Consider the following 22,842-nt stretch of genomic DNA (forward strand, 5'->3'; position numbering starts at 1 on the left):
AAGGAGGCAAAGATATACAGTGGAGAAAAGACAGTCTCTTCAATAAGTGGTGCTGGGAAAACTGGACAGCTACATGTAAAAGAATGAAATTAGAATACTCCCTAACACCATACACAAAAATAAACTCAAAATGGATTAGAGACCTAAATGTAAGACTGGACACTATAAAACTCTTAGAGGAAAACATAGGAAGAACACTCTTTGACATAAATCACAGCAAGATCTTTTTTGATCCACCTCCTAGAGTAATGGAAATAAAAACAAAATAAACAAATGGGACCTAATGAAACGTCAAAGCTTTTGCACAGCAAAGGAAACCATAAACAAGACGAAAAGACAACCCTCAGAATGGGAGAAAATATTTGCAAACGAATCAGTGGACAAAGGATTAATCTCCAAAATATATAAACAGCTCATTCAGCTCAATATTAAAGAAACAAACACCCCAATCCAAAAATGGGCAGAAGACCTAAATAGGCATTTCTCCAAAGAAGACATACAGATGGCCACGAAGCACATGAAAAGATGCTCAACATCACTAATTATTAGAGAAATGCAAATCAAAACTACAATGAGGCATCACCTCACACCAGTTAGAATGGGCATCATCAGAAAATCTACAAACAACAAATGCTGGAGAGGGCGTGGAGAAAAGGGAACCCTCTTGCACTGTTGGTGGGAATGTAAATTGATACAGCCACTATGGAGAACAATATGGAGGTTCCTTAAAAAACTAAAAATAGAATTACCGCATGACCCAGCAATCCCACTACTGGGCATATACCCTGAGAAAACCGTAATTCAAAAAGACACATGCACCCCAATGTTCATTGCAGCACTATTTACAATAGCCAGGTCATAGAAGCAACCTAAATGCCCATCGACAGACGAATGGATAAAGAAGTTGTGGTACATATATACAATGGAATATTACTCAGCCATAAAAAGGAACGAAATTGAGTCATTTGTTGAGACGTGGATGGATCTAGAGACTGTCATACAGAGTGAAGTAAGTCAGAAAGAGAAAAACAAATATCGTATATTAACGCATGTATGTGGAACCTAGAAAAATGGTACAGATGAACCGGGTTGCAGGGCAGAAGTTGAGACACAGATGTAGAGAACAAACGTATGGACACCAAGGGGGGAAAACTGCGGTGGGGTGGGGATGGTGGTGTGCTGAATTGGGCGATTGGGATTGACATGTATACAGTGATGTGTATAAAATTGATGACTGATAAAAAAAAAAAAGTAAAAAAAAAAAAATCTAGGCAGAGTGAGAAAAATACTATTTTTCTTCTCCTATTCTAATATATAACTGTTTTCACTTAATAGATACCACAAAAGTATTATCAAAATATTCATTATTTTATTGGAAATAAACCTTGTTCTCCTTTGAAAAAATAAAAAATAAAAGGATGGATAGAAGTGCACTAAAAAATATAATACAAATTAAAACAAAACAGAGACCTCAATATTGATATCAGACTAGGCAGGGCAAAAGTCATTAAAGTAGATAAAGGAAACTTCATAATGCTAAAGACTACAACGCAAGATGGAATATTCTCAAATACAAAATTCAAAAGTAGACCTAAATAAATAGGAAGAAAGACATATTATGTTCTTGAATAGAAAGTCATCATAAAGATACCAATTCTCCCTCAGTTAATTTATAACTCTGTAAATGCATACGTTTAATTCCAGATCCTTCTGAACTCTAAAATTTCACAATGTTATAATTATATATGAAAACTAAGTCAATTCATTCAACATTTCCTACTATGTAGGTACTACAGTAATCCCTCAGGATACAAAACCAAGTAAGATACTGTCCCCTTGAGAAGCTTCCAATCCTCAGAGCAATACATATGTCATTCACAAAGGCAAATTCTTGAATCATTCCCTACCATTTACCAAAGTAAACCTCACCCTGATACTAAAGACCCTCTACAATATGTGCTCAGTTTCCCTTTTCAGAGTTATTACCCTTGATCCATACTCTAAAACTAGAGTTAAACTGGTCTGATTCATTCCTGTTTCATTCCCCAATTTGATCTCATCCACCTGGACTGGGCATAAATCTCTGACTCTTTATCCTTATGCTTCTAGGTCTAAATTAATCTACCCATATGAACTCAAATTTGTATTTCAGGGGAATACTTTTTAGAATGCCATTTGTACTTTTCATTATCAGTACCTTATACTGTAAAATAGCTATTCGAAATTTACTCCTTCGACAAACATTAATTTCGTGCTAACAATGCATCAGGCATTCATCTAGGTGCTGGCAAGAGAAAAGGAATGAGGCCCAGTCCATGCTTTTCCCAAAGCCATAGCCTACTGAGGGCAGCAAATCTTTAAACAGATTCACAAGGAAAACTGATAAGGGCTATCGTAGTGATGTGCACATATTAGAAAAAGTAGGAGCCTGCCAAATGTAAAGACTAAAACAGTGTATTCCACAGTGGCTAAAGATGGGGAGGGGTGGATGCCACAGTTAGATAATGTCAGAAAGTTAGGTTTATGGTGAGTCCTGAAAAGCCTTGGCTAAGAAAGTGGAACTTACTACAAAGAAAAGGGGAAATCATCCCGAAGGCAATGGGAAGTCACTGAAGGATTTTAAACAGGACAGTGACAATCAGACTGCAATTCAAAACAGTACCTTGAACAGTGTGGCTAGGTAAAAAAAAAAAGACTGGAGACAGGGAAAACAGTTGATTACTGAAGTATTTCAGGCAAGAGACACAGACTTAAGAGTAGTAGTACTAGAGAAAAGAAATTTGAGGGATATTTCAAACAGAAAATCAGGACTCTATGACCAAGTCTATTCCATCAAATTTAAGACTCATTAATTTTAAGATAAACATTTTATACATCAAGAAAGAAAAAATGCTGGCAATGAAACTATGATCTGATGGGTTTCTTTTTTTTCCACTTAGAATTTTCATTTTGTACTTTATAGGAAGAACTCTTTTAAACTGATGGAGACACAAATTTTTATCTTATGTCATTCTCTTTTGTACCTTTCTCTTTGTTTTGATGTCCTATCATAGCGAGATCCTTTTAGGACATTTAACCCAGTAATTCAGCACCCAGCTCACATAATTCAACTGATTTAGTAACAACATGTACGGCTACAGGCAAGTTAGCACGCAAGCAGGCAATGACAACTCTTATGACTGTTGCCTAGCTGGGAGCAATTTTAAAACTCATACTGATTTCAGAGATGTTAAAATGAGGGACAACGTACAACTAAGGATCAGTGAAACATCACCATGCATACATGTCTTTTCTCCCCAACTAGTAAGCACCTTAAGAGTAGGGTAAAGTCTAATTTATTTTTCCCTCTACAGCGCCTAATACAAGCTGTGAGAACTTTGGTTACTCAAGAGATGTTTGTTCATAAAAGAACACAGTAAGTGTTTATAAGCATCCTTGGTCACAGTTAGTAGGGCCATGCTAAACATGGATCTGTACGAGTATGTGTTTTGAATGACTTTCTCTGGCTGCAAGCTATTCCACCAGATTTTATTTTCTAAGTCATTTTCATTCTCTTTTAAGGAAGAATAATTAAAAGTTGAAAGTAACACCTTATATCAGTTGGTCTCACACTTTAGTGACTATAAGAATCAATAGGGTGCTGTACATCAGAAACTAACACAACATTGTAAATCAATTATACTTCAATTAGAAAACAAAAAGGAGGGCTTCCCTGGTGGCACAGTGGTTAAGAATCCACCTGCCAATGCAGGGGACACGGGTTCGAGCCCTTGTCTGGGAAGATCCCACATGCCGTGGAGCAACTAAGCCCGTGCGCCACAACTACTGTGTCTGCGTTCTAGAGTCCGCGAGCCGCCACTACTGAGCTCGCATGCCACAACTACTAAAGCCCGTGCACCTAGAGCCCATGCTCCGCAACAAGAGAAGTCACCACAATGGGAGGTCCGCACACCGCAACGAGGAGTAGCCCCCGCTCACCGCAACTACAGAAAGCCCGCTAGCAGCAACGAAGACCCAACACAGCCAAAAATAAATAAATAAAATAAATAAATTTATATACATAAAAAAAAGAATCAATAGCATAGTTTATTGAAAATGCATATCCTCAAGCCTCAATACAATAATTTTGTTTCAAAAGAATCTGGGGTAGACTCCAGGAATCTACATTTTAAAAGTGATGTACTAAAACCCAACTTCTGTCTCAGGATTCCACCAAATGTTGTTCTTCAGCAATGACCTGTAGAAGGCCAAACAAGTGAAGGACTACATCACCACCTCTGGCATCCCGGCACCTGAAAATCAATAAGTGCATGGTTGCTCCCCCTACACACAGTATGGATTTGTTGCTGGTAAGTCGTTACTCCACCAAAGACTACATTTCCCAGCCCATCACACATTTAAGTATCAGCATGAAACTGGTTCACACCAATGGAATGTAAGTAAAAGTTATGTGTATCACTTCTAAGTCAAAGCTTTTTAGAAGCAGGTGTGCTTTCTCCAAGTTTTCTTTTCCCTTCACTTCACTGGTTAGATATGATAATAAAACTCTAAAAGATTACAAAGATCCAAGACAGAAGAAACATAGATCCCCAAATTATTTCACAAAGAACTGCCTGGGAACTATGAACATTTGCTTTAAAGTGTTAAATGAATAAAAATGAACTTCTATTAAGTCACTAAAATTTAGGGGTACCTTACAAGAAGCTAGCACATCCCTAACTAATATATTATGCATGTGTGTCTACTTACACAACAGTGTAACTGCATACACATGTATATATTCATTTAATCAACAGAATGGGTTGAGAAGCCATTATGTACTCAAGATATAATCATGAGCAAAAACACATGTAATCCTTATCTTCATGAAGCTCAAAATTATTATTATTATTTTTTTTTCTTATGATAAAAACTCTCCAGAAAGTGGGCATAGAGGGAACCTACCTCAACATAATAAATGCCATATATGACAAACCCACAGCAAACACCATTCTCAATGGCGAAAAACTGAAAGCATTTCCTCTAAGATCAGGAACAGGACAAGGATGTCCACCTTGTATTCCTTGCCACTATTATTCAACATAGTTTTGGAAGTCCTAGCCATAGCAATCAGAGAAGAAAAAGAAAAGGAATACAAATTGGAAAAGAGGAAGTAAAACTGTCACTGTTTGCAGATGACATAATACTGTACATAGATAAACCTAAATATGCCACCAGAAAACTACTAGAGCTAATCAATTAATCTGGGAAAGTTGTAGGATACAAAATTAATGCACAGAAATCTCTTGCATTCCTATACACTAACAATGAAAGATCAGAAAGAGAAATTAAGGAAACAATCCCATTCGCCACTGTAACAAAAAGAATAAAATACCTAGGAATAAACCTACCTAAGGAGGTAAAATACCTGTACTCAGAAAACTGTAAGACACTGATGAAAGAAATCAAAGATGACACAAACAGATGGAGAGATATACCAAAACAAAAAACAAAAACAAAAACATGAAGCTCAAAATTATTGAAGTGTATGTTTAAGTGTAGACTTCTGTGTTGGGGTTAACTGGGATGGGGCAGAGCAAACAATACAAATTAAGAAATAGAACTTTCACTCTCAATCAAGATAGAGTACCAGAGATCATATTTACCACCCTGCCTGACAGAACTAAAAAAAAACTGGAAAAAAATTGTGAAATGATTTTTAAGACATTGGACATCAGGCAAAAAAGACAGTGATCCTCCAGAAACGGGAAACAATAAAGTGAGGCCTATGAGTTGTTCCAGCATTTCACCTGAAGAGATAAAAGCATTATTAGACAAGGATTAAATGTTATTAAACTGTATTTCATATGTTCAAGAAGCTAGAAGACAGACTAAACATGTTAAACAAAACAAATGAAATACTTAAAAGACCCAATCAAACTTTCAGGGATGAAGACTAACATGTCTGTAATAAAAAATACATTGTATAGAATTAACATATTAGATACTACAGGGGGGAAAAAGAAGAGTAGTGACATTGAAGACACAGCAACAGAAATTATACACAATGAAACACAGAGAGAAAAAAGACTTAAAAAATAAATGAATAGAGCACCAGTGAGCTGTGGGACAACTTTAAGCAGTTTAATGTACACATAATAGGAGTCCTGAAGGAGAGGAGAGATAGGGGAGGTTAAGTAAATGTTTTTGAATAAATAATGGCCCAAATTTCCCAATTTCTATGAAAACAAACAACCCACAAATTCAAGAAACTCCACAAATTCCAAGTTCAAGAAACCTGAAGAGAACCGCACCAAGGCACACCATAATCAAATAGCTTACAGCCAGTGATAAAGAGGAATATCACCTCACATGCAGAAAAACAAAGGTAAGGATAACAGCTGACTTCTCGTGAGAGACAGTGCAAGCTAGAAGACACTAGAGCAACATCTTTAAAGGACTAAAAGAAAAAAACTATCAACCTAAAATTCTTTACCCAGTGAAACTATATTTCAAAAGCAAAGGTGAAAAAAAAATACCTTTTAAAATATACAACAGCTGAAAATAATTTATCAGCAGCACACACATAACAAATATGTTAAAGGACGTCCTCCAAGCAGAAGGAAAATGGTATCAGACGGAAATCTGGATCCACATGAAGGAAAGAAGAGCACTGGAAATAGTAACTATATGGGTAAATATGAGGATTCTTATATTTAAATCCCTTTAAAAAATAACCAGCTGTTTAATGAAAAAATAATTTAAATGTATTGTGGAATTTAAATAAAACATATAAAGAAGTAAAATTATGGCAATCACAGCACAAAAACTGAAAGGGGAAAACAAAAGTACAGTTGAGCCCTGAACAACATGGGTTTGAACTGCATGTGTCCACTTATATGTGGATTATTAAAAATAAATACATACTACAGTAGCACACAATCCGTGGTTGGCTGAATCCACGGCTACAGAACCACATAAAGTCATATGCAGATTTTCAATTGCACAGGGGTCAGTGCCCCTAACCCCACTTTGTCCAAGGGTCAACTGCATACTTCTGTAAAGTTCTTATACTGTGTGTGAGATAGTATAATATTATCAGAACGTAGAGAGTGATAAGTTAAAGTTGTATACTACAAACCCTAAAGCAATCACTAAACTAGCAAAACAAAGATATACAGCCAATAAGCCAAAGGAGGTAAGATGAAATCACAAAAACATATGGAATTAATCCAAAAGAAGGCATAAAAGGAGAAAAAAGGGAAAAAGAAACAGAAGAGACAAACAGAAAACAAATAGTAAGATGGCAGATTTAAACCAAACTGTATCACATTACATGTAAATAGTCTAACATAAACACACCAATTAAAAGGCAGAGATTATCAGAAAGGATAAAAAAGCAAGATCTAATAATATGCTGCCTTCAAGAAAGCCCACTTTAAATAGGGAGACAAAAATAGGTTAAGAGTAAAAGGATGGAAAAATGGTAACTTTCTGGCCGCTCTTAAAAGAATAATCAGAATAAACAGAATGACTATTGACATAATTTTGATTCACGAGTTGCCATTAATTCAGGAAGTATTTTCATATTCAACAGTCCTTTTCAAGTCTTGAGCTCTAAGTAAGTATTAATACTATCTTGTACTCTTCATAATAAAATTCACCATATGCATGTGTTCACACATCATTATCATTTCAATTACCTCGACAGTACTTCTAAATACAACAAACTAAAGATTTCAAAAGTAACTCCAAACTTGAGCTAAGAAATTAGCAATATATTCTGACCAATCAGTAACCACAATGTATTCCCAAAGATGGATATATATGTTCAATAGTTTACCTCTATATAAATTGTTATTTCACTTAATACTCTGTATTAAGATGAGAGTCTGAGCCAAATGACAGATGCCAAATATAGCCACATCTCACCACACCCCCTACCTTTGGGAAAAGATTAAGGCTATTGATTTTTCTTTCTGATAAATATACATTCAACCAAAAATGTTTTAGCATATCTTCCTGGATGTTTAACCATTAGCCATTCATTGAAGCATTATAAAGAGACATATATGCCAGGCATTGTCCTGTATTATTCTAGGCACTGGGGACACAAAAATCAATGTTATGCTCTTGAGAGAAAAGTCTGGTGGGGAGAAGATGGGAATATATGTTTGTAAAATGTCACAGTATGCTGGAAATCATGTCATAGAATGTTTTCCCTATTGCCTCAATTTTCTAAATGTGCACTGGTCCATTTCACCTAAGTTGTGAAATTTATATACATAGAGTTGTTCGTATTATTCCTTTATTATACTTTCCATGTCTGCAGGGTCTGTAGTGATACCCTCTGTTTCATTCCTGCTATTGATAATGTGTCTTCTGTTCTTTTTTATCAGTCTTATTAGAGGTTTGTCAATTTTACTAATCTTTTTAAAGAACCAGCACTTTGTTTCATTCATTTTCTCTGGTTTTTCTGTTGTCAATTTCATTGATTTCTGTTCTTTACTATTTCCTTCCTTCTGCTTGCTCTTGGTTTTACTTTGCTGTTCTTCTTCTAGTTTCTTTAAGTGGGAGACTAGATTGTTGATTTGAAACTTTTCCTTTTTTCTAATGTATGAATATTTAGTGCTACAAATTTCCCTTTAAAATTTAATTACAGACGCAGAAAAAGAATGAGATATAGTCACAAATTTGGGAATAAATAGAAATTTAAAAGATGACCAAGTGAGAAACAGAACAAATTACTAGGAGACGAAAATTCTCCAAGGTAAGGTACAGAAAATATTCAACCCAGCTGAATGGCAAGGCACTATTACTAAAATAGTTCCTCAAAACATAATGACTTGGACTGAATGGCTTCAAGTAAATAATCACAAAGTCAATCACATACAGAGAGGAAAAAACCCACACATGGAACATAACTCACCAAATATGCATTACAGATAATGCAAGACAGGGAACAGGCAATGTAGGGAGGGCACAAAAAGAATTTAAGAATCTCTTTTTTCTAGTTTGTACTCTTAGATGAGCTTCTTTACTACTCAATTTCACAGATTCCTAAATGCTGCCCAACAGGAGCTGAGACTGTGCATATGCAAAAGATAAGTGTAGAACTGTAATGATTTCACTTGAGTTGCCCCCCCATGGATAAATATTAATTTTGAATATAACATATGGAAGAATAAAATATCTTTTTGCTTACCCTCTGAGCTTTTGCAAGTTCTTCTTTTAATCTTTCATAGCCCTTTTCTCTAACTTCCAAAACAGATGGGCTTCGTAAGCGGGACAGACTATCAGTACTCAACCCCAAAATATCATCACTGCCATCACAAGCCTCTGTTATGGTAGCACCCTGTAAAAACTCCCTCTCCGCATTACAGTTGTCCTTTCTTGCAGTTAATTTAGTTAACCCAGCTGTGATTCCAGAGGTAGGTGCTGGGTCTGTAACATGGATGCTGTAAAGGAGAGTTCAAAAAACATCAGCATGTGCTTAAATATAACTGGCATAAACACACGTCTATAACTGCATTATCCAATCTGTTCACCACTATATCTAATTAATAGCATGTCCTGAGCCAAAGCAACCACATTTCAAGTCCTTCATAGCCACATAGGTCTAATGGTTATCATATTAAACAGCACAGAAACAGAACATTTTCATCATCCCAGAAAGTTCTATTGGATAGTGCTACTCTAGAACAGGGGTCTGCAAACTAAATGCAGGATAAATCCAGCCTGCCACCTGTTTTTTAAGGCCTACAAGCCAAGAATGATTTTTACATTTTCAATGGTTGAAAAAAAACAATAATATTTTGTGGCACAAGAAAATTATATAAAATTCAAAATTCAGTGTCTATATATAAAGTCTTATTGGAGCTTATTCATTTACATACTGTCTACGGCTGCTTTCACACTTTAACAGCAGAGTCCAACAGTTGCAACAGAGACTGTGTAGCCCACAAAGCCTAAAATATTTACTATTTGGCCCTTTACATAAAAAGTTTGTGACCCCTGCTCTTGAGCATTAACATGTATTGCTCTTCATGAACAACCTTATATTATTCAAATTTTCTAAAACAAGAAAACTTAAAATAAGTTAACCAAGCAAACTTCGTTTGTTTAATACAATACTCTAAAACAAGCATTTTGATGATCTCCTACCTGACACTAGATATTTCTGCACAATTTAAACGTCTGGGGGATGAATACACAGGTTGTGTAGGAAGGTCGGAAACATCTAAGGCATTAGCCTGGATAGGGGCGGAGCATAAAGCTGAAGGATGTGGCCGGTAGATGACACTTGGTGAGGTAGTCTGCTCTTGAGTTCCCGGTTCATACACACCAAGAAGGTCTGGAGAAGTAGGTGAAGCAAGGTTTACTTCATGGAAGCCTTCCAAGGGGTCATTAGCCATAGCAAATGCCTCATCATAGGATAACCTATGTTAAAAAAAAAAGCAGGAAATTATTTTGAGATAGTGACATTTAAAATTAAATTAAGATGTATATTTATAAAATGTGTTTAACAGTCCATTATAAACTATAAACTTACAATGAAGAGAGACAGCAAAGGAAAGAAACTACAATCATTTAAAATTTATTAAGTGATCTCAGACTATAAACACTACAAAAGGCAAACAATGTGATTCAGAATAAACTTGAAAGTGATGGCTAACACTGTTACAGTGATTAATTAATAAATATTTAACAATGAGGAATGAATAAAAATTTGCTTGATATTTTTAACTTTGCTATCATACGTGACTTTGGTTAGAATAAGGAGAAGAGGCAGTAAAGATAGAGACACGTGCTTAGTTCAACTAACTGTTCTGTTCTGCCTCATACTGGCTCTGACTTTGGATGAGTCAGTGTTTTTTTCTTTTATTCTGAAATAATTTCAAATTTACATAAGAGTTGCAGAGCTCCTGTATATATTTCACCCAGATTATGAAACTGTTAACATTTTCAAACCATTTGAGAATAGGTTTTAAGCATGATGCCCATTACCCCTTAATATCTCAGTGTACATATCCTAAGTAAACCATCACCCAAATCAGGATGTTAACACTGATCACTATTACCATCTAAACAAATGACCCCAATCAAAGTTCACTGATTATCCTAATAACGTTCTGGATAGGCCCAAGATCCAATCCAGGATAATGCATTACATTTCTCTAAGCCTTAAATTTCTCCTCTAATGGGATGAGAATGGGAATAATAATATTCCCTCCCTTCTCCAGGTTGCTGTGAGGATTAAGGCAGACAATCCACATAAAGTATTTAGTAGTGTACTATGTAACTGGCACAGAGTACAAATAAACATCTGTTATCAGTCAGCTGTTAATAATAACATGTATGCTTCAGTTTCTCCCTCAGTAAAAAATATTTCATGCAACTACACAATTATATAAAAAATTTACATGAAAACTAAAAAGTGTACCACTCCAGTTTTTCACTTGAAAAATATAAAGAAATCTTATAAACCTTTACTGATTTCCCACCGTCTACAGAATATATTCCAAACTTGTTATCCAGAAAATCAAGGTCTTCTACGATCTGAATCCAATCTCTCTTCCCAATTTTTTTCTTTCCTACAATAGTACTTTGATAATCGTGACTAATACTTCCCCAGAACTTCGAAAAATTCCCAAACACAAGCACCAATATACCATATAATTTCATCATAAAATACAAAAAAAAAAAACCTCATTCATTAAACTGAAAAATTGCACTCTCTCACACTCAATAAAAAAAAGCGTTGAAAATAAGACAAGTAAAAGTAGTAAGCTACTTTTTATCTAAGACAGGAGAAAATACAAATTTATTTATATATATATAATTACATATATACTTTTTCATATGTACTTATATTTTAGAAATGGAAGGATACACCAAAAACTAATTAAAAAAACAAAAACAAAAACAGTTACCTTTAGGAAAGGGCGAGAACAGGAAGAGGAGACAGGCACAAAAGCTATACTTTTCCAAATGTACCCTGCTTTGTAGATTTGAATTTGAACTTGGAACCACGTAAATGATAAAACAAAATTAGATTTTAAGAAAGAATATCTAAAAATAAAACAAATGAATCTAGCTGTGTACTGACATGGTAGTTTTAACCAACAACAAAAAGAACTATTTCAAACGATTTTAAAACATAGTAATAAAACTGTATATCCCTAGTGGAATATATTCTAAGGTCAAAAGGAAGTTAAAAAAATCATACACTATTTTCAGTAATCATATTAGTAAGTAATGTTGATACTGCTATTCTGAAACTATTATAAAAGATAAAACAAATTATATTAATATCATTCAGAACTAAGATTTTCAACATATGAGAAAAGAGATACAAATACAAAATCAAGGAATTTAAAACTCTGAAGTCCTAAATTTGAATCAGAAATAAGAGGGAAATTTTTTCTATTTAAAAAGAAGTCTACCTTTATCCACTGAAAAGGTATAACAACAGCAACCAACTCAGGAGCAATGAGTATCCCTTGTGCCCAGAGTAATACCATTTCCTACGAAAAAAGAACAAGGGCTCCTCGGAGAAATGGCTGATTCCAAGCCCGGGGCAGTAATGTACAAAAGGACCTTGCAACATCTTGTTTTACCAGGAAGCAAGAAAGCTATCAGAGACTACTGGAGTGGTATCAAAAGGACTCCCACTAACCAAAGATGGGACAATCCGAACATCAAAAAGGATAATACCTGTAAAGAACAAAAAATAATTCTAAACCCATGAGTTCATGATTATACTACAAATAAGACAAAACAAAAATATCTCACTGGTCCTTTTTGATCAGTGCTATGGAACAAATTCACTATTTTGAAAACTGGTAAAATAACGGAAAGAATCCAGCATTTACCCTGACTTTCCTATACATTAAAGAACTAAATAGTTTATGAGGAAAAATCCTTCTTTTAAAAGAATCCCACTTAATAAATATAACTTTGCAATCCTAATGAAATAATGAGTCTAGGCAACACTTATCAATAACTATTAAAACCCTAAGGTAAAATCTGGGGCACTTTATAATTAATGGATCAGAACGACAGTACCTGAACTCACTGATGACATTATTATCACAAAAAGGGAGAAAATCAGACATTATGAGAATTATGTGGTAAAACAGGAAATGAACACTACCACCATCCATGAAGCATTCTTGCCCCCCTAATAAGAAAAAAAAGATCCCAATCCAATCAAGCCTTTAGGTCTTTATCAGTTTATAGGAAAGAGGCTAGAGGAACATACTAAAAATAACGTCTTCATCAGTTTATAGGAAATACAGAGCCTACAGGAACATATCAAAAATAATACCATATGGACAAAAACAGCAAAATCTAGACTTTGGGAAACTCTTACAGGATAAACCACCTGGTTTTTTCAATAAATAAAAGTGGAAAAAAAGAGGGAATTTATAAAGAGACTTAAGAGACATAATGAAATATAATGTATGGACCTTGTTTGAATTCTTATTTGAATTAACCAACTGTAAAATCATATTATAAGACAATAAAGGGAACTTGAACACTGGATATTACTGGTATTATCATGAATTTTTGTCCATTTTTAGAGATAATGGTATTACGGTTACATAAAAAAAAAAATTCTTACCTTTTAGAGATACACACGAAAGTATTTATAGATGAAATAAAATTACCTGGGTTTGCTTCAAAATAATCCAGGGGGAGAAGGAGGGTATGGGGAGCTGGGCCATCAAACTATCAGTCCCCCCCCCCCCCAGTCACACAGGATTACAGGGTGGTTTCTCTCATAATAACAGCTAACATTTACTGAGCATTTACTAAATATCAGGTATAGTTCCAGTACATGTACAGTTGAGGAAGCTGCAGCTTAGGGTAGCCAGTATTAAAACTTATGTCTGGGACTTCCCTGACGGTCCAGTGGTTAAGATTTCGCCTTCCAATGCAGGGGGTGCAGGTTCAATCCCTGGTCCAGAAGCTAAGATCCCACATGCCTCACAGCCAAAGAACCAAAACATAAAACAGAAGCATTATTGCAACAAATTCAATAGAAGACTTTAAAAATAAATAAATAAATAAAAAATAAATAAAACCTATGTCTGCTGGACTCCAGAGTCCTAGCTCTTCACCACCACACCACACTACCACTAGAATTGCTTTGCCTTTCCACTGTTAGATGGTTCATGTAAAAATGTTTCTCCTTAAGCTGAATTAAAATCCATCATCCCTGCAACAACCACCCTATTTTTCCTATAAACACTCAACTGTTTCAACAAATATTCACTGCGAGTCTACTATGTGCCAGGCTCTGGGGAAAGAAGAGGATAAATCATCTCTGCTCCCAAATAGTATCAATATAGTAGGAGACACTGACAGTGGCAATGATAGTGTGATAAATGCCATAGAACATGCAAAGGCTACTAAGAGACCACACAGGAGGGGCAAATAAATCAGAAGGAAAGGACTCCCAGAAAAAGTGAAGCCAAAGAAAAGAGCCAAAGAAGAGTAGGAAATAATGAGAAAGATAAACCCCCTGGAAGGACTTTCCAGGCATGTCTAAGGTATGAAGGCAAAGTATTTATGGAAAATACAAATGTTGCATAAACTGGAGCACAGGCTAGGAACATAAGACCCAAACCTCTGAGGGGCAGGTCTGAATTCTGCTTCTATCAAGTTACTGGGCCAATGTGTGCCTAGGTTCTCTCATCTGGAAATCTGTAGCTCGGTTTTCTTCCTCACAGGATGAGAATTAAAAGAGAAATGCAAGTAGTATTTCGCAGAGTAGAGCACCTCTGAGCAGTGCCTCTACCTACAACACATTGTTTAAATTCCAGTCACTCCCGAAAAGGAGATTATTTTAAGATTAAATGTAGTCCCTTTATCAAGCATGTGAAATTTCCATAAAATGTTTAACTTAGCTAGTAATGAGCTGCCAATCAGACTAATCTGAAAATCTTTTGCTCTTTCAAATAGTACATGGAAGCTTTAAGATTTATTTTGTATTCAGAGTTCTTATATGAATAACATAAACTATTTTTAAGCAGTAGTACTCTTTGCGTTAAGTAATAAGTAATTTAAAAAACTAATTTCAAACGGAGATTATCCCAATTCATAAACTAAACTTCTCAAGGATCACTAAAAATGAGTAAAAAGGATGACAGCATTAAATTCTTATGGGTGAATTACCAACACAGCTTGGGTGGCTTTATTATTACTCAGCTTTAAGTAATAAAGCTGATTTCCAATTTAAAAAAAGTTGATCAAAACCATTTGCTTCTGATTTCTAGTATGCATTTCATGTTATTTCTTCTTTGCAGAAGTCAGCACTATCACAGCAAAAACAGCAGTCAATATTTACTGAAAGTTAACTATGTGTCAGTTAACTATGTGTTGTTAAGAACTTCACGTGTATTAACTCATTTAATGAAAGCCTAAAAAAAATCTTAATGATTTATATACTTATTAAATATATTTTATACATAATTTTTAGTATAAAATAAGTGTACTTAATAATTTTTATCAATTATATTTATTCTAGTTGGAATGGAAGATGTCTGCCAGCTTCAACTCCTCAGGGCAAATGCTGGTACTAAGTTCTGAGAACACAGATATGAAAATGGACTAAAAAGAAGGTGCATAGCCTATCATGAGCCACTAAATGATTACCCTGTGGGTTGGGGGGGGGAGGAGGAAGAGAATGTTTCAAGGAGAAATAAAATATAAGTTAGATTTGAAATGCTGAATAAGAGTCTGTAGGTGGGCTAGGCAAGGAAATACGACAGGACAGTCAAGGAATAAGGGTTTGGCACTAATGAAACTAACCAAAAAAAAAAAAGAGTGACAGAAAATCAGGCTGGAGAGGCAGATATGCGACAGATAATTAAAAGCTTCATTTAACATGGAAAATGCTGCTTGGAGTTTATCCAAGAGATGCTCAGATCTACGCTTTAGGAAGTACAGATGTACTGTGATGTCATTAGAAAAATGACTCCCGAGGACTTTAACTAGAGAGAGGAGACTAGAGGCAATTGGTTAAGAGGTTATTGCAACAGGCTAGGCAAGAGATTATGAAGGTCTGATCTAATGCCAAGATCACACATTGCAAATGAGGGGACGGAGGCATATTTATCTATATATATGAAAAACATTCAGAACAATACGTTTATATTTCTACATATACACACATATGCATTACGTTATTACATTCTGTATGTGTGACATATACACATATACATTATGTACATTATTCTGTTATTCCTCACAGCATCCCTTTGAAATGATTCTTATGTCTATTTTACAGGTATAGAAACTGAGAATCAGAGAGATTAATTTTGTCGAGGTCAAACAGTCAATAAACAACAGAGCTAGGATTCAAGCCCTGGTGCGTCTGACTCGAACACCTGACTCCACTACATCTGAGAATCACTTAAAAGGTAAAACTGATTGGAGGTCAGGGGTAAGACTCAGATAAAGGTTACATCAAGACAGAGGATCTCTAAGGCAGTCTTACCCAACCAACCATAAGAAGAGAACAATCCAAATAGAAGAATCCTATTTAATCTCTGAACGCTTGTTTAATTTCAGAAAGAAAAAACTAAAGTTTCTCTAATGCACTGCTACTGAAATGAGCATTTGCTATTACTTTGTGTTCTTTCTATTTTTCTTCCGATATTCTCTTTGCTATCATCATTTCCTTATCTATTTTGCTGCCTTGCTGGGGTTTAAAATAAATACTTATTCAGCCCCTTATAGTTCTTGATGGGGAGGGGAGGAATAGCATATAAATAAAAATCAACAGAAGCCTGATTTTACTATAGTGGCCTTATGATGTATTCAAAAACTGTGTGGATATTTGATACTAGGGAATTAGTGTTAATTTTTTAAAGTGTGTCATAGTATTGTAGCTAACTGCCCTTATCTTTTAGAGATACATACTGAAATATTTACAGATGAAATTATACAATTCCTGGAATTTGCTCAAAATAGTACAGGAGGGGGAATAATACAGGGAAGTATATGGGGCAGGACTGACCATTGCTGATGGGCTAGATGATGGGAAATTTGAGGGTCATCATACTTTTGCATCTACTTATTGTATTTTAAATTCTCAATAATTAAAGTTTTGAGATTTATTCAAATACTATATAAGGGAAGAAAAAACAAAACAAAAAGGTGTATATATAAAAAATTATTTTCTCATTAGCTTTCCCTGTAATTATAAAGTTGGTTTTCCAAACTAACATTTTGGTTGTAGTAAAAAAAAAAAATTTCACATTTACATTTTAGGAAGCAGGCTATGTTTATAAGTGTGAATTTAATTCATAACCCAAGGGAAATATTAGTCAGATGGTCTGTCAAGCTCACAATCTTCCCATTCTTATTAAAACAGACCACAAATTAATTTCCATTTACTAATTCCATAGGATTTAAATGTACAACCTAACATATTGAGAGATGTTATTTATTGCAGATTCTTAAAATTAAAGGTTTTTGGAAAATTCTCAGAACTTACTGGGTTACTAACACTGTATTTAATTACAAATTCTTGGAACAAAAATGTAAAAAATAATTGTTTTCCAGGTTTCTTTCTCTTAAAAGTGGAAGCCTCTTTATCTTATGTATGTAAGAATATATGTCAACTAAATATTCAATAGGCACTGAAGTATATATTGACTGGATAAATAAACAATAAGAGTCTTTAGAGAGGGAATAAATAGCAGAGCAGCGAAGAGTAGAGATAGTGACTCCAGGCCACCTTTAAAAATTAGAGATAAAACAGTAAGTACCCTGTAGCAAGACTGATGAAACTGAATTTTTAAAGTTTGGGGAAACCTGAGCATTTGATCCAACGAGCTTCAGAAAACCTTCTTTCTAGTTCAGATTCTGTTATTAACTGGCTGTGTGAACTTGGGCAAGTCACTTAATTTCTCTGAGCTTCAGTTTCAACATCTATAACGGTGGTGTTATCTCCCCTGCCTACATTTGAGAAAATCAAATGGCTTAACTGTCAATGTAAAAATGTTCTAAAGATTGTAAAGCATAACACAAATGTATAATATCTATAAAGATCTAAGAAGGAATAAATGGTGGGGAAAATAACAAGAGCACAGAAAGGAGTCTGTCTTACAAAACAGAAGGGATCCTCGTTTATCCTAGATAAAAGAGAAGGAAGGGGAAAACAAGTCCTTCTGAGGTATAGTGTTCAAATATAATTCTCTTCCCAACAGGAAACTAATTAATGCACATTTACTTACTGTTTTTCTAACTTACTTTAGTTGTTCTTTTATACTTTATCCTGATCTGTCAATCAGATGCCCACAAACAAATACTCAGTACTATTATCTGGACACATCAAATGACAATTCACTTATTTAATTGGTTCTAAGCTATCATCAGTATGCTCCTTTACAGTTGTTAACTATAAGCAACAAATCTCTCAAACTTGAACTATTTCAATAATTTCCATTCTTTTCCCTCTGATCTAAGTAATCTTAGCTTATGGTTATAGCTGAGGAATTTTGTGTTGTTGATATCCTAAGATAAATCAATATTACTTTTTCACTTTTTTCTATATACAATTGAAGCTTATGAAACTACCTCACTTAGCTTTACGTTGAAAGGGAAAGCAGAAGGGAAACAGTGATGGCAAGTTAATGTTACCTGTTGTAAGTAACCCCTCCCTTCCCTTAGTCCCCTCAATTCCCACTTTGAACACTCATTTCCATTTCTACTGCTAGATCAATTTCAATACATCCTAACATTTTTTCTCGTTGACCATCCATCACCAAACAGCACAGTACCTACTGGGTTCCAGGCCCAATGCTAAAGCTATAAAATGGGGTAAGATGAATTAAAGCCCTGCCCCCAAAGCATGTGTACACTAGAAAAAGACACCTCATTGTCAACAAACATTTACAAACACAATGTAAATATCAAAATAAATACCAAAACAAAGGCATATACTCCATGCTTTGGAAGCATAAAAGAAAAAAATGATACGTACTACATGGCAAAGGTAAGGACGGCAGTACAGAAAAAAAAGAGAAACTAGCTAGAAAGGAGTTTTCAAAAACTCAGATATTTTATTTTAGGATATCAGGTGTATTTAGGTAATTCATTTAGTAACCAATTGACTACCCTTTGTTGAACTACATCTTGACTAGCACTATATAGGGCAAAGGTTTAGTCTGAAAAGGTACACTCCCCTCAGAATATCCTCAAAGCTTTCCCTCAACACACAAGTATCTCTACCAACTCATCCTTCCTTCCTCCCCACTCTCCAACTATTCTAACACTGTGTCTTATCTGGCACTCATTAAAATTACAACAACAACATATATATGTGAAAGTGCTTTCTAAATTTTGAGGAACTTACAAAAGATATGGAAATGATTACACAGCCTACCTTCCAGATGCCTTAAATAGTCTTTCCTTTAACTCCCACTGTGACTTACAGAGTTGATACTCAATGAATATTTGATTTAAAAATCTCCAGCGATACATTAAGAATTACTTATTACACCAATATTAAGTATCTCATAAAAGCTAAATTAAAACCAATTCTTCAGTATTACAACCTATGCATGAAGAAGTAGTAGAGTGTAGTGGTTAGGATCATGGACATCAAAGACGAACTACCAGACTCCTAATTTAGTGCCCTCACTTAATTAGCTTTGACCTTAAGCATCCATCACCATAAGGACCTTAAGCTCCATAACCTCTCAGTGCCTCAATCTTTCCAACTATAAAATGGGATAAAGTATTACCTAACTCCTAGGTCACTTTGAGAATAAATGAGCTGACATAGTGTTTACACCAGAATCTGATACACCATAAGCTCTAGACTCTGTAGTAGTAGCAGCAGTGCTGGTATCACCATCATCAGACAACTTGGATATTTTTTAACCAGAAATACAAATAATAATAACACTTTTCATCTATGTGTCTTCTTATAGTCACAAAGCTCTTTTACAGAAGGTGTAGTTCAGGAACGGAAGGAGCAAAACTGGTCGGAGTTCCATTTTGGGCAGTCACTCTCAGTGTTTAATCCTGGCTCTGCCATTAGTCAGCTATAGGACCACTGACAACTAAGTAACCAGAGGCAAGTTATTTCACTTCTCTTACCCTCAATTTCCTGATTTGTAACATGCAACAACACCACCTATACTCCAGGAATGTGCTGAGGACTACAGGAGTCAAGGTACTTGAAGCAACAAGCAGGATGCATGGCACACTGTTGCATTAACATCTGTTCCTCTCCTCCACCTCCCACATGGAGTATCTCATTTAATTCTCATCCCACCATTATGAAGTTCATATTAGGTTGAGCCCTATTAAAAACAGCTGAATACTGGCAAATTCATATGGTTCAACCTAACACTACATCCATTTACAAATGGAGAAAATAAGCTCAGAGGTTAAATGCTTTACTCAAGGTCATATGCACGGTAAGTAATGGAGCTAAAACTTTAAAAATAGACAGTTTTTCATTAAAATTGGTTCAGCGAGTCCTGCTCAGAAAGGGAGGGGGAAAAAGGTAAACTAACTACAATAATACATGTGAAACTACTGTAACCTACAAGTTTTTGTTCTGCCATATCAAAAAACAAGATGGTGATGTAGATTGTCTTCTAAGACTCTTTCAATTTAAAAAATTATTTGTAGAGTGTCTATGCGTGTGTTGCAGAGGTTGAGGGTTTAGTGAAAATTAAAGGAAAATAATATCATCAAAGGAAGCACATGCATAACTACACCAATTCAAAAAGTACAGCTGGATCTAATTAGAAACTCCACGAATTAGCAAATTCACAAAGCAGCTGAACATCAAATATCCATCCTGGTGAAAAGTCAGCGGTATTCCATAACACAGATGAGGTGTTCGCCAAACACACAAGGAAGAGTTATACTAAATGTATTCACTTTGGTTCACAAAGGTATGTACTAATATATAATATTACTGAAATGGAAAAAGAAAAAAATGAAAAGGCTTTTCTTCTAATAGTAAGACATACACTACTGTAGTAAAACTGTATAACTGCTAAGTTTATTTCTATACATTCCACAAGGGCTTTAGGATTATACCACATAAACCATATTTAGGGTACGTATCTGTCCAAACATGAAGTGTCCTATCAAAATGCACGGCACTAGTAAATAAATAGCAAATGTTAACAGAACAAGGCCCCATAAAAGTGGTGGAATATTTACCAGTATCAAATATTTACTATGATTGGTCTACAAATCTATTCTGCCTCATTTCTCCTTGAAGTGCCATTCACCATTTTTTTTTCTTTAAAAGGGCATGAACGACAAAATACGAATGAGGATAATGAACAGAAACCAGGTCTTTCAATAGATTTACAATGGAACGGTTTTGTTTTTAATCCTCTTATCGGCCTCTCCTCCAATTATGTAATCATTCCACGGCAAAAGATTACATGGCTGTTTCCCTACCCTGCAAGGAATAAGTTGGAGGGGGAAACAGAAGAGTAGGAAACAGGTAGCCTCGGAATATGCTACATTTCCACGAAACTAAACTGCCTCTTCGGAATCAGTATTAACTGAGCGCTCTCAATTTTCAAGACCTTACCCTTTAGCCATTACAGATACTTTTTCTTTTTTAAATCCCATAACAACTGACAACTCTTCACGTGCTGCAGATTCCACCTACCACCATCACTTCCAGAGTCCATTAAGCTCTCTTTTCCCCGGGCGGTCGGAGCGAGTTATCCACGCTGGAAGGGCTGTGTAATTACAATTACGTCTGTGCAGCTCGCCTCAACTCCCCGAAACAAAAGTCAGACTGAACTGAGCTGCCTCCTAAGGCGCGATTCCGGGTGCTGGCTCTTGCCCACCAGGTTTCGCCGAAACCTCCCGAGGGTGACCTCTACGCCTCGCCTCGGTGCCCCGCTCGCCGTCTCCTAAGACCCCCGGTCCACGCCTACTGCCTCGCCCCGTCCAGCGCCGGCCTCCAGACTTGTTCGCGAACTCTCCTTACAGCCCCCTCCGCAACCCCGGGCCCCCAGCTCCCGGCCGCGCGCGCCCAGCCGACAGGTAACCGGGCGCCGGGCTCCCAGCCTCAGCGCTCGGGACCGCGCAGTTAATGAGTAACGCGCCGGGGCCCGGGGGACAGGGGAGGAGCCGCCGCCGCCCGACGCCCACCAGCGGCCCCAGGGGGCGCCCAGATGCCCCGAGGCGCCGAGCCCCCGCCGCCGCCTCCGCCGGGGTCCCGGAGCCCGCGAGCCCAGGCGGGGAAGCGCGCTCGCTGGGCCAGGACAGTCGGCCGGGTCCCCGCGCGCCGCGCCCTCACCTGCACCTGCCGCGGCCGCCCCTCCAGGCCGGCTCGCGGGCGGCGGGCGCGCGGGCACCGAGGGGGGCGGTGCTCCGCGCCCCGGGCCTCTCCCTCCCGCGGCCGCACTCACCTGACCAACCCACCGCGGCCGCGGCCGGCGCTCAGGGGCGCGCGCAGAACCGCACACAACGCGCCCCGAAGGAGTCACAAGCGGAGGAGAACGGCGGGCCGACGCCGCTACACTCAGCCGCGGCGGGTGCACTACCGGGGGGAGCCGCCGAGGGAGCGCGGGACTGCGCCTGCGCCGGGAGCGGGGCTGGGAGCCGGGAGCGGTCCGGCCCCGCGGAGGGAAGGCGGGGATGGGGGCGGGGCGGGCGTGGGGCCGGTGGGGCCGACGCGCTCCCGCGCCCTCTGGCGACAGCCGTGGCTTTCGCAGGTGCCCGGCGCGGGCCCCAGGTGCCTCCGCGGGCGGTTTCCTTGGGAACAGGGCGAGCTGGCGCTAAGCCTTGTTGCCCTGGGTTCTCGGGTTCACTTCGAGTGTGTTGGGCTCTCCAGGAGTCGAAAAATGAACCTTC

General features: G+C 37.1%; 1 protein-coding gene across 3 annotated transcripts in view; it reads right to left on the bottom strand.

Moving 5' to 3' along the window:
* Positions 1–22,598, bottom strand: part of RAB3IP (RAB3A interacting protein) — a 51,375-nt gene extending 28,777 nt beyond the window's left edge. Inside the window, exons 1-3 of one of the 3 annotated variants that reach the window (XM_061204370.1) lie at positions 22,398–22,598; positions 10,144–10,419; positions 9,185–9,437 (exon numbers count right to left, since the gene is read on the bottom strand). In XM_061204370.1, coding sequence (XP_061060353.1) covers positions 9,185–9,437; positions 10,144–10,394 — 504 coding nt within the window. In that variant the 5' untranslated portion in view covers positions 10,395–10,419; positions 22,398–22,598. Of the gene's footprint in view, positions 1–9,184; positions 9,438–10,143; positions 10,420–21,646; positions 22,041–22,285; positions 22,334–22,397 lie in introns of those variants that run through there. The other 2 variants (XM_061204372.1, XM_061204371.1) reach the window with 2 other exon arrangements.
* Positions 22,599–22,842: the final 244 nt, after the last annotated feature.

This window comes from Eubalaena glacialis, chromosome 11 (assembly GCF_028564815.1).
Source record: "Eubalaena glacialis isolate mEubGla1 chromosome 11, mEubGla1.1.hap2.+ XY, whole genome shotgun sequence".
NCBI classification, from domain to species: domain Eukaryota; kingdom Metazoa; phylum Chordata; class Mammalia; order Artiodactyla; family Balaenidae; genus Eubalaena; species Eubalaena glacialis.